At 46.1% G+C, this 12,755-nt stretch overlaps 1 protein-coding gene across 2 annotated transcripts in view; it reads left to right on the top strand.

The window, feature by feature from the left end:
- The window catches only part of ZBTB46 (zinc finger and BTB domain containing 46), a 124,525-nt gene extending 113,192 nt beyond the window's left edge, over positions 1–11,333 (top strand). For both annotated transcript variants that reach the window (XM_063959172.1, XM_063959169.1), the window contains exon 6: positions 8,981–11,333. In XM_063959172.1, coding sequence (XP_063815242.1) covers positions 8,981–9,325 — 345 coding nt within the window. In that variant the 3' untranslated portion in view covers positions 9,326–11,333. The remainder of the gene's footprint in view (positions 1–8,980) is intronic.
- Positions 11,334–12,755: the final 1,422 nt, after the last annotated feature.

The following is a 12,755-nucleotide window of genomic DNA, read 5'->3' as shown; positions in this document are numbered from 1 at the left end:
GAAAGTTAGATTTGGGTGGGTTATTATGTTTATGTGCAGGATAAATACTGGCTGCTTTATTTTTACACTGCAATTCAGATTTCAGTCTTAATACACCCCACCCAAATCTAACTCTCTCTGCACGTTATATCTGCCTCCCCTGCAGTGCACATGGTTTTGCCCATCTGCTAACAAATTTGCTGCTATGATAAGGCCCATAGGGCCTAATTCAGAGTTGAATACAGCAGCAAATTTGTTAGCAGTTGGGTAAAACCATGTTGCACTGTAGGGGGGGCAGATATAACATGTGCAGAGAGAGTTAGATTTGGGTGGGGTGTGTTCAAACTGAAATCTAAATTGCAGTGTAAAAATAAAGCAGCCAGTATTTACCCCGCACAGAAACAAAATAACCCACCCAAATCTAACTCTCTCTGCACATGTTACATCTGCCACACCTGCAGTGTTCATGGTTTTGCCCAACTGCTAACAAATTTGCTGCTGCGATCAACTCTGAATTACCCCCATAGTCAAGTGCATACACACCGTGCAATCTTGCTAACGATCGAACAATATATCTTGCATTAATAGGTTGTTTGGTCCTTAATGGCATAATCATATATACATTGCATGTGTGTGTGTGTGTGTGTGTGTATGTATATATATATATAATATATAAAGCAAAAACGACTGCGGCACTCGGAGACTTGATGCAAAAAATTAGTGTATTAGAAACAACACATTTCCAACGTTTTGGGGATAACACACCCCTTTGTCAAGGAGAAACAGCAATGAAGTGACTAAAGAAACACTTACCTAAGTACCCAGAAGAAGCCCGCCAAGTGACAAGCGCCGCCTTGGGTTCCGTTCCCTGAACCCTGGTCCGGCGCACACCTTACGCGTCATTGATTACAAGGGGCCGGGTTGTCAGGGCAACCCAGACGCCCGGCGCTCCCGTCATCTCGCGTCAGAGAAACAAAGCGTGTAGTTACCATGGTGCCTGTGTAATAGAACCCGGAGACCAGAGGAAGGATTGTGCAAAGGGAACATACTGAGAGACCCTGTGCGCCTGTCATGAGCCAAATAAAAACTATAATACAGGCAACAGTGTGTGATTTATCGCGGAAGTGTGAAGGGACCGTATTATTGTATACCGGTCCCGCTAATAAAGCAAAGGTGTCCCCAAGAGGACAGGTGTGAGTTATAAGGATGCCATGGGCTGTACTTAAATCAATAAATGTCAGCCACAACAAAAGGCGGAGTTCTCGGCAGTGATCAATGTGAACAAAAATGAATAAAGACATCACAATAAAATCAAAAACACGAAAGGAAGGGTAACTAGAACCCCATACAGATGCATGTGACCACACCAAAAGTGGTGTGACAAAAAGTATATGGCTAACACGAAAAAAGCTTTTTATGTTGTTGCCATAACACATGATCCAAATTGGATCCTGTTGAAGATGGTTAGTGGTTCGTGGTCCTAGCGACAGGGTGTCTCGCGCGTAAGAAAACATAGTCTAAACATCGTTCACTACATCTTCAGATTGACCAGCATTAAGGGCCAAGCAAAAGATGCGATGAGCGACTGACGCGAGCGCTGAATAGTGCGCACACACTGGACGATGTGAACAATTTATCGTTATGATTCATCACTGTATGACAACTCATCCAAAAAAATCTAGTGTGTCCCTACCTTAAAGTTACAACCATATTCTAGAGTAACCCACTAAGATATAGATCACCCAGTGGGCTAGTTATTAGAAGATAGAAATTGGGGTCACAGTGAAAATGATGGGATTGACTAAAGGTGGAGCTACACAGACTGCAAGGGTGGCACTAGCATGACTTCTACAATACCCACAATTAGTTTCATTTATCACTGTGTTAATTAGTGTATGGTGTAATTCAGGGTTACGGAGAAGGCCAGGATAGTTTCTTCTTGCCAGTGTCTGTGTGTGAGAATTATCCTGTCCCTTAGCTGAAGATCTACTTCCCAACAATCCAAAATATAACACTGGAACGAATGTACCCCTATTTGGCAAAGTCTTGTCCCCAAATGAATAAAGCCCACCACAGGTCATCAGACAACACCCAGACATTGCAAAGCTAAAGACTTAAAATATTTCTCTAACGTCCTAGTGGATGCTGGGGACTCCGTCAGGACCATGGGGATTAGCGGCTCCGCAGGAGACAGGGCACAAAAATAAAGCTTTAGGATCAGGTGGTGTGCACTGGCTCCTCCCCCTATGACCCTCCTCCAAGCCTCAGTTAGGTTTTTGTGCCCGTCCGAGCAGGGTGCAATCTAGGTGGCTCTCCTAAAGAGCTGCTTAGAAAAAGTTTTTAGGTTTTTTATTTTCAGTGAGTCCTGCTGGCAACAGGCTCACTGCATCGAGGGACTTAGGGGAGAGAAGTCAACTCACCTGCGTGCAGGATGGATTGGCTTCTTAGGCTACTGGACACCATTAGCTCCAGAGGGATCGAACACAGGCCCAGCCATGGAGTCCGGTCCCGGAGCCGCGCCGCCGACCCCCCTTGCAGATGCCGAAGATGGAAGAGGTCCAGAAGCAGGCGGCAGAAGACTTTTCAGTCTTCCTGAGGTAGCGCACAGCACTGCAGCTGTGCGCCATTGTTGTCAGCACACTTCACACAGCGGTCACGGAGGGTGCAGGGCGCTGGGGGGGCGCCCTGGGCAGCAATGTATAATACCTTTTTATGGCTAAAAAATACATCACATATAGCCCTTGAGGCTATATGGATGTATTTAACCCCTGCCAGATCTCACAAACTCCAGGAGAAGAGCCTGCCGAAATAGGGGGCGGGGCTTATTCTCCTCAGCACACCATTTTCCTGCTCAGCTCCGCTGTGAGGAAGGCTCCCAGGACTCTCCCCTGCACTGCACTACAGAAACAGGGTAAAACAGAGAGGGGGGGCACTTTTTTTGGCGATATTACTATATTTAAGCTGCTATAAGGATACAACACTTATATAGGGTTGTTCCCATATATATTATAGCGCTTGGGTGTGTGCTGGCAAACTCTCCCTCTGTCTCCCCAAAGGGCTAGTGGGGTCCTGTCTTCAATAGAGCATTCCCTGTGTGTCTGCTGTGTGTCGGTACGTGTGTGTCGACATGTATGAGGACGATGTTGGTGTGGAGGCAGAGCAATTGCCGGTAATGGTGATGTCACCCCCCCAGGGAGTCGACACCGGAATGGATGGCTTTGTTTATGGAATTACGTGATAATGTCAGCACATTACAAAAATCAGTTGACGACATGAGACGGCCGGAAAACCAGTTAGTACCTGCCCAGGCGTCTCAGACACCGTCAGGGGCTGTAAAACGCCCTTTACCTCAGTCGGTCGACACAGACCCAGACACGGACACTGAATCTAGTGTCGACGGTGAAGAAACAAACGTATTTTCCAGTAGGGCCACACGTTATATGATCACGGCAATGAAGGAGGCTTTGCATATCTCTGATACTACAAGTACCACAAAAAGGGGTATTATGTGGGGGGTGAAAAAACTACCTGTAGTTTTTCCTGAATCAGAGGAATTGAATGATGTATGTGATGAAGCGTGGGTTAACCCAGATAGAAAAGTGCTAATTTCAAAAAAGTTATTGGCATTATACCCTTTCCCGCCAGAGGTTAGGGCGCGCTGGGAAACACCCCCTAAGGTGGATAAGGCGCTCACACGCTTATCAAAACAAGTGGCGTTACCGTCTCCTGATACGGCCGCCCTCAAGGATCCAGCTGATAGGAGGCTGGAAACTACCCTAAAAAGTATATACACACATACTGGTGTTATACTGCGACCAGCCATCGCCTCAGCCTGGATGTGCAGTGCTGGGGTGGTCTGGTCGGATTCCCTGACTGAAAATATTGATACCCTGGATAGGGACAGTATTTTACAGACTTTAGAGCAATTAAAGGATGCTTTTCTTTATATGCGAGATGCTCAGAGGGATATTTGCACTCTGGCATCGAGAGTAAGTGCGATGTCCATATCTGCCAGAAGAAGTTTATGGACACGACAGTGGTCAGGTGATGCGGATTCCAAACGGCATATGGAAGTATTGCCGTATAAAGGGGAGGAATTATTTGGCGTCGGTCTATCGGATTTGGTGGCCACGGCAACTGCCGGGAAATCCACCTTTTTACCTCAGACCCCCTCCCAACAGAAAAAGACACCGTCTTTTCAGCCGCAGTCCTTTCGGTCCTATAAGAAGCGGGCAAAAGGACAGTCATATCTGCCCCGAGGCAGAGGAAAGGGTAAGAGAGGGCAGCAAGCAGCTCCTTCCCAGGAACAGAAGCCCTCCGCGGGTTCTGCAAAGCCCTCAGCATGACGCTGGGGCTTTACAAGCGGACTCAGGAACGGTGGGGGGGTCGACTCAAGAATTTCAGCGCGCAGTGGGCTTGCTCACAGGTGGACCCCTGGATCCTGCAGGTAGTATCTCAGGGTTACAGGTTGGAATTCGAGAAGTCTCCCCCTCGCCGGTTCCTAAAGTCTGCTTTGCCAACGTCTCCCTCAGACAGGGCGACGGTATTGGAAGCCATTCACAAGCTGTTTTCTCAGCAGGTGATAGTCAAGGTACCCCTCCTACAACAGGAAAAGGGGTATTACTCCACGCTATTTGTGGTACCGAAGCCGGACGGCTCGGTAAGACCTATTCTAAATCTGAAATCTTTGAACCTGTACATACAAAAATTCAAGTTCAAGATGGAATCACTCAGAGCAGTGATAGCGAATCTGGAAGAAGGGGACTTTATGGTGTCCCTGGACATAAAAGATGCTTACCTGCATGTCCCAATTTGCCCTTCACATCAAGGGTACCTCAGGTTCGTGGTGCAAAACTGTCATTATCAGTTTCAGACGCTGCCGTTTGGATTGTCCACGGCACCTCGGGTCTTTACCAAGGTAATGGCCGAAATGATGATTCTTCTGCGAAGAAGAGGCGTATTAATTATCCCTTACTTGGACGATCTCCTGATAAGGGCAAGGTCCAGAGAACAGCTGGAGGACGGAGTAGCACTAACCCAAGTAGTGCTGCAACAACACGGGTGGATTCTGAATTTTCCAAAATCTCAGTTGACCCCGACAACACGTCTGCTGTTCCTGGGAATGATTCTGGACACGGTTCAGAAAAAGGTGTTTCTTCCGGAGGAGAAAGCCAAGGAGTTATCCGAACTTGTCAGGAACCTCCTAAAACCAGGAAAAGTGTCTGTGCATCAATGCACAAGAGTCCTGGGAAAGATGGTGGCTTCTTACGAAGCAATCCCATTCGGCAGATTCCACGCACGAACTTTTCAGTGGGATCTGCTGGACAAATGGTCCGGATCGCATCTGCAGATGCATCAGCGGATAACCTTATCGCCACGGACAAGGGTGTCTCTTCTGTGGTGGTTGCAGAGTGCTCATCTGTTAGAAGGCCGCAGATTCGGCATACAGGACTGGGTCCTGGTGACCACGGATGCCAGTCTGAGAGGCTGGGGAGCGGTCACACAGGGAAGAAACTTCCAGGGAGTATGGTCAAGCCTGGAGATGTCTCTTCACATAAATATACTGGAGCTAAGAGCGATTTACAATGCTCTAAGCCTGGCAAAACCCCTGCTTCAGGGTCAGCCGGTGTTGATCCAGTCGGACAACATCACGGCAGTCGCCCACGTAAACAGACAGGGTGGCACAAGAAGCAGGAGAGCAATGGCAGAAGCTGCAAGGATTCTTCGCTGGGCGGAAGATCATGTGATAGCACTGTCAGCAGTGTTCATTCCGGGAGTGGACAACTGGGAAGCAGACTTCCTCAGCAGACACGATCTACACCCGGGAGAGTGGGGACTTCATCCAGAAGTCTTCCACATGATTGTGAACCGTTGGGAAAAACCAAAGGTGGATATGATGGCGTCTCGCCTCAACAAAAAACTGGACAGGTATTGCGCCAGGTCAAGAGACCCTCAGGCAATAGCTGTGGACGCTCTGGTAACACCGTGGGTGTTCCAGTCAGTGTATGTGTTTCCTCCTCTGCCTCTCATACCCAAAGTACTGAGAATTATACGGCAAAGGGGAGTAAGAACGATACTCATGGCTCCGGATTGGCCAAGAAGAACTTGGTACCCGGAACTTCAGGAGATGCTCACGGAAAATCCGTGGCCTCTACCTCTAAGACGGGACCTGATTCAGCAGGGACCGTGTCTATTCCAAGACTTACCGCGGCTGCGTTTGACGGCGTGGCGGTTGAACGCCGAATTCTAAGGGAAAAAGGCATTCCAGAAGAGGTCATTCCTACACTGGTTAAAGCCAGGAAGGAGGTGACTGCACAACATTATCACCGCATTTGGAGAAAATATGTTGCGTGGTGTGAGGCCAGGAAGGCCCCCACGGAGGAATTTCAATTGGGTCGATTCCTACATTTCCTGCAAACAGGATTGTCTATGGGCCTCAAGTTGGGGTCCATTAAGGTTCAAATTTCGGCCCTGTCGATTTTCTTCCAGAAAGAATTGGCTTCAGTTCCTGAAGTCCAGACTTTTGTAAAAGGAGTACTACATATACAGCCCCCGGTTGTGCCCCCAGTGGCTCCGTGGGACCTTAATGTAGTTTTGGATTTTCTCAAATCCCATTGGTTTGAGCCACTCAAATCGGCGGATTTGAAATATCTTACATGGAAAGTAACCATGCTACTGGCCCTGGCTTCAGCCAGGAGAGTGTCAGAATTGGCGGCTTTATCGTATAAAAGCCCATATCTGATTTTCCATTCGGACAGGGCAGAACTGCGGACGCGTCCTCATTTTCTGCCTAAGGTGGTGTCAGCGTTTCACCTGAACCAGCCTATTGTGGTGCCTGCGGCTACTAGCGATTTGGAGGATTCCAAGTTGCTGGACGTCAGGGCATTGAAAATATATATTTCAAGGACGGCTGGAGTCAGAAAATCTGACTCGCTGTTTATACTGTATGCACCCAACAAGCTGGGTGCTCCTGCTTCTAAGCAGACGATTGCTCGTTGGATTTGTAGCACAATTCAACTTGCACATTCTGTGGCAGGCCTGCCACAGCCTAAATCTGTCAAGGCCCATTCCACAAGGAAGGTGGGCTCATCCTGGGCGGCTGCCCGAGGGGTCTCGGCATTACAACTCTGCCGAGCAGCTACGTGGTCGGGGGAGAACACGTTTTGTAAAATTCTACAAATTTGATACCCTGGCTAAAGAGGACCTGGAGTTCTCTCATTCGGTGCTGCAGAGTCATCCGCACTCTCCCGCCCGTTTGGGAGCTTTGGTATAATCCCCATGGTCCTGACTGAGTCCCCAGCATCCACTAGGACGTTAGAGAAAATAAGATTTTACTTACCGATAAATCTATTTCTCGTAGTCCGTAGTGGATGCTGGGCGCCCATCCCAAGTGCGGATTGTCTGCAATACTTGTACATAGTTATTGTTACAAAAAAATCGGGTTGTTCTTGTTGTGAGCCGTCTGTTCAGAGGCTCCTACGTTGTCATACTGTTAACTGGGTTCAGATCACAAGTTGTACGGTGTGATTGGTGTGGCTGGTATGAGTCTTACCCGGGATTCAAAATCCTTCCTTATTGTGTACGCTCGTCCGGGCACAGTATCCTAACTGAGGCTTGGAGGAGGGTCATAGGGGGAGGAGCCAGTGCACACCACCTGATCCTAAAGCTTTATTTTTGTGCCCTGTCTCCTGCGGAGCCGCTAATCCCCATGGTCCTGACGGAGTCCCCAGCATCCACTACGGACTACGAGAAATAGATTTATCGGTAAGTAAAATCTTATTTTCATCTACATCGCTAAAATGTTTTGTAATCCCTTCTGTAGAATAAATCCAGATTTTTACATTATTTTGCACCTCATTAAAAAAATAAAAATGTGCTATAATTGGTACACATTTATCCTCCTCAGAGAAAGCTATGGATGGAAATGTAATAGCCTGCGACATACCGGCTACTCTGCTTGTTTTTAAAAACGGCAATATTATAAATGGCAGAACCAGCATGGTTTTGCATTTTAAACTACTGCCGCTTAAAAAAACAAAACCCAAAAACCATGCAGACTCATTGGGACATTGCCTGTATCTCGACGGCTATTACATTTCCTCCATAGGGTTTAGTTCTAGGTAATCATGCTAGACATGGGGCTGTAATGATACATTCGGAAAGGCTTTGAAGTTCTGAAGTAGTATACAGCATAACATGTTAATGATTAATCCTCCAGGCTTACATTGGCTTTCTAAGGTGCAGCCCCATTCAGTGTAGAGAGCTGGACACACCTTAGTGGCTGACATGAGGTTATCACGGTGAATCCTGCCTCCTACTGGCAATATGCGATATTACTGAAGATAATTTCCTGATGTGGGGGAGGGACATGGCTATAATTTCAAATTGTCTCAAAATACAAAGTGTCTCATACCTCAGTAATTCCTATTGAATTGATAGGCTGTAATGTAATACATAATAATTATTCAACCCACATTCTAGCTGCCAGCACTGTGCGTATGTGACAGGTAAAATCTTAGGACAGCTAATGTATGATTGGATTTCCTGTTCTTACTGCTCGCAGCCTTATTTGGTCTCGCCGCTGGGGCATTATATATCTATGCTCGGACCCAGTCTCAGAGACACATTGCTGTTGCCACTTGGCTAGACTCATTAAAGAGCCGTGTATCATAGTTGCCATGACAGCAGTGCCATCTCCTTCTTAGAGTGTCCTCTGCTGTCATATAATTGCACAACCATCTGTCCCCTTATCAGACTGAGCAACGTCTCGTTCCCATGTAACAAGAGCCAGCCCAGGAGACCGTCTCATCCATTCTTGTCCTCAAGGGGCGCCCACCCATCTGTCTGCATGCTTGAACAAAACAAAAATAATAATAAAATATGTATTTATGTGCATGTATATGTAAAAATAATAATAATCGGCTGTTTATTCTGTGAGATGCTCATTCAGCACTTAATGTGAATGCTGGCAGTAATATTATCCCACGTCTCCTTTTTCCAGGTCCACAGTAAGGACAAAAAATACGTCTGCAAGGTATGCAACCGTGTGTTCATTTCTGCAGCTAGCGTGGGCATCAAACATGGCTCCAGAAGGCATGGAGTCTGCATGGACTGTGCTGGCCGTGGAGTGGCAGAAGCCATGTACTCAGGAGAAGGGCACTACCTTGAAGATGTGGACGAGTTGAAGGTGGACGAAGATATGGGAGGGGAGGAGGATGACGACCTCAAATGGAAAGATGAGGCAGAGACCTCACAGGATGATGTCATACTAGAGGACGATGAGATAGAGGACTGCACTCCTGATGTGAACCGTGGGCCACTCAAGGAGTTCACTTGGATAGCCTAGGCAGGGGAAAATTGGGTCCTAGAGAAACTCTTTAGTTGGGAGTGAATTGAAATTAATCTGCTGGGGTGACAGACTCCCAAATGTGATATCACTGGAGTGGGGCTGGTCATGCTAATTAAAAGGGTCCATTGTGCCTGTATGCCCATGTTTCCTGTGGGACAGTGTGCAGGCAATGCTCATCTCTTAGGCAGGAAATAGCCTGCTACTTGACAAATTCTCACCCACTGGAATACAGAAAAGGTGATTAACTTGCCCTTCTACTGTCAGCAAGATTTGTATTGTGCGCATCTCCTCCTCCTGTCACTTCCTCTCCATGACAAAGGCCCCCAGTGGTGACAGAGAAGATTGCATGAGATGTTCCTAGCAAAGGATTTCTCTTTTACCTTTTTTATTTATTTTTTACATCTTCCTAACTGATCCATAAACACCACCCACCCGTCTACATAGGAGCCACCTGTCCTCTCCCCCACACACCTTTGTCCAGCTGCTATTTTTAAAAGCAGACACTTTTGCAAACTTAACTTAAGGTTTGTAATCTTTTGTAATTGCTGAACACAATCAGTGTGAGGTACCAGTGCCTGTCTCCCATATTCTTTTTTTGAGTGATTCTCCCTGAGACATGGTGCCTCCCTCTCGCACTTTGGGACATGTTATGGTTAATCAGCTGCTTCCTCTGGACTTGTCAAGCAGAAAACATTCCGTGTGGGGAGAGCTGTGTATAAAGTGTGCCCTTTACTGTCAGCTATCTCCTGTACCCCAGGTAAACCTCCATATCTTCACATTTCATTCATAAACCGTGTGAATGAGACAGAACAAATACAGTCTGGTTAAGCTGACCTACACAATATTTAACTCTGTGCTAATGATTACAAGACAGGAAATAGACGGAAATCCCTGCCCTGGGCAGTTTGTTTGTTTTTCCTGCCCTTCCCCCATAATTACATTGCCAGCTCCTTGTTAGATGCAGTTCGCTGACCACGTGTTGAAGATTATGTTCTCGTAAAAGGAGAATTAAATTGGGACTAAGGCAAGAATGTGGATGGTGGTCCTATAGGACCAAGTCTGTCGTGTCTGCTGTTCTAGGTCTATTTTTTATTAACTGTCCCTTTGTACGCTGTTTTTTTTTCCCCTCTATTGCCGCTGAATTCCCTCCTGTATAGACCCAGCGTAAAGGGGGAAGAAGAGGAAGGATGTGCATCTCGTAACACCACATTGACATGGGGGGGATTGGGGATTAACTATGCAGTGCTTACCTCTCACACTCTATAACAGGGAAGGCATCATGTGATTCTCCAGCAGCATGATGGAACTTGTAGTTCAACAAGTGCAGGAGACCCAACTGCTTCAAAGGGTTAAATGACTCCTAGCATGAACCAAAATTAAGCATTTTATAGCCTGGCTGGCAAGTGTGAAAGTCACAGGTAGATATCCAACCCACCCCCACATACTAATAGTAGGAGAACAATTTGATAGCATTACATGGAAAAATACAAAATTGTAACTTAATGGCAGTTCCCCAACAAATGTGGAGTGTCAGAAACCATTGCATCTTTTTTTACTTTTGAATCGTGTTCTAGATTTTAGTCTGATACTTTCAAGATATATATATATATATTTTCTGTCTGCTATGAGTACTGCGTGTACGCTCTCCATATAGAAATGCATATAATATTTATTTTACTCCCCTCCCCCCTTCACACACATTTCCCAAACGTGTAAACCATAAAATTTGCAAGATTGTGCAATGTTGATTTATAATTATTATTATTATTTTTTTGTTGGAATATACTATATTATATTGACTTTAAGAATTATTATAAACTTGTGTTTGTGATGGAGATGTTTTAATATTTGGGTCGGTGGGTGGGAGAGAACAGGGGGTGACAAGTTTGGCAGCTAAAGGCCAATGTCATTTCTCTGCTCGGCAGTCAGTGGGTTAACTTACCGGGTTAGATTTAGGTATAATCGCAAATCAATCAGTCTAAATAAACCACAAAACTGCTGCTAATGTTGGTCTCTGCTTGTTCTATTCATGGATTTAGCTGTGTTTTGTAGTAGAGGAGATACATGCCTGCCCACTTCAGCTCTCTCTCCTAAAACAGCTTGAAAGTGTTCCAACAGCATGGGATGAGGTGAAATACAATAAATAACTTGATTGAAGGCTGGAGTGTTCCTTCTCGGGGGCTGCCCTGCCAGAATTGGCATTTATGGACTTTTATACGCATGAACTTCTTAAAGATTGTGGGCCTAATTCTGAGTTGATAGCAGCAGCAAATTTGTTAGCAGTTGGGCAAAACTATGTGCAGTGCAGGGGGGACAGATATAACATGTGCAGAGAGAGTTAGATTTGGGTGGGGTGTGTTCAATCTGCAATCTAAATTGCAGTGTAAAAATAAAGCAGCCAGTATTTACCCTGCACAGAAACAAAATAACCCACCCAAATCTAACTCTCTCTGCACATGTTATATCTGCCCCCCCTGCATGGTTTTGCCTAGCTGCTAACAAATTTGCTGCTGCGATCAACTCTGAATTACCCCCTGTGATGGGGAAAGTCCGTATGGCTACCAGCGAAGGCCTGTTGAAGTGTCTGGAGCTCGTATTCTTTTCTGTGTTGACGCCTGTTCCCACTCAGTTGTGTATTTCCAATATCCTCTTTGGGGCTCCCTTTAAACAGTTTCTTCATATCTCAAGATTTCAGAGACTTGGGGCCTTATTCTGGGTTAGCCGTTGATGCAAGCTGCAATGTCTTTTTTTTTAGAGTGTGTGTGTGTGTTTTTTTTTTTTAAATGGCAGACGCTGACTAGGGGGTTGGTATGGACATGTAGCTGTGGAAAGTGCCTGTGCAGACACAGCAAAAGTACCACCCTAAGGGTGAGGTGTGGATATGGAGTCCCAGGTTGCGGTCAAAATGACTGGTGAAGTCTGTTGCAAGTAAAACTGCGAGAACATAACTTTATACTACAATATACACTTTTTATGCAAAGAATTGTTAAGGTTCAGTTGGGGAAAGGTAAACCTGCACATACATTTACATGTTGTCATAGAAAAAAATAATAAGAATTTACTCACCGGTAATTCTATTTCTCGTAGTCCGTAGTGGATGCTGGGAACTCCGTAAGGACCATGGGGAATAGACGGGCTCCGCAGGAGACTGGGCACTCTAAGAAAGATTTAGGACTACCTGGTGTGCACTGGCTCCTCCCCCTATGACCCTCCTCCAAGCCTCAGTTAGGACACTGTGCCCGGAAGAGCTGACACAATAAGGAAGGATTTTGAATCCCGGCTAAGACTCATACCAGCCACACCAATCACACCATATAACTCGTGATAGGAACCCCGGTTAACAGTATGATAACAATGGAGCCTCTGAACAGATGGCTCACCATAACAACCCGATTTTTGTAACAATAACTACATACAAGTATTGCAG

The sequence above is a fragment of the Pseudophryne corroboree genome, chromosome 3 (assembly GCF_028390025.1).
Source record: "Pseudophryne corroboree isolate aPseCor3 chromosome 3, aPseCor3.hap2, whole genome shotgun sequence".
Lineage (NCBI taxonomy): Eukaryota > Metazoa > Chordata > Amphibia > Anura > Myobatrachidae > Pseudophryne > Pseudophryne corroboree.
The sequence above is the reverse complement of the archived record's forward strand: the minus strand, read 5'-3'. Positions and strand labels throughout refer to the sequence as shown.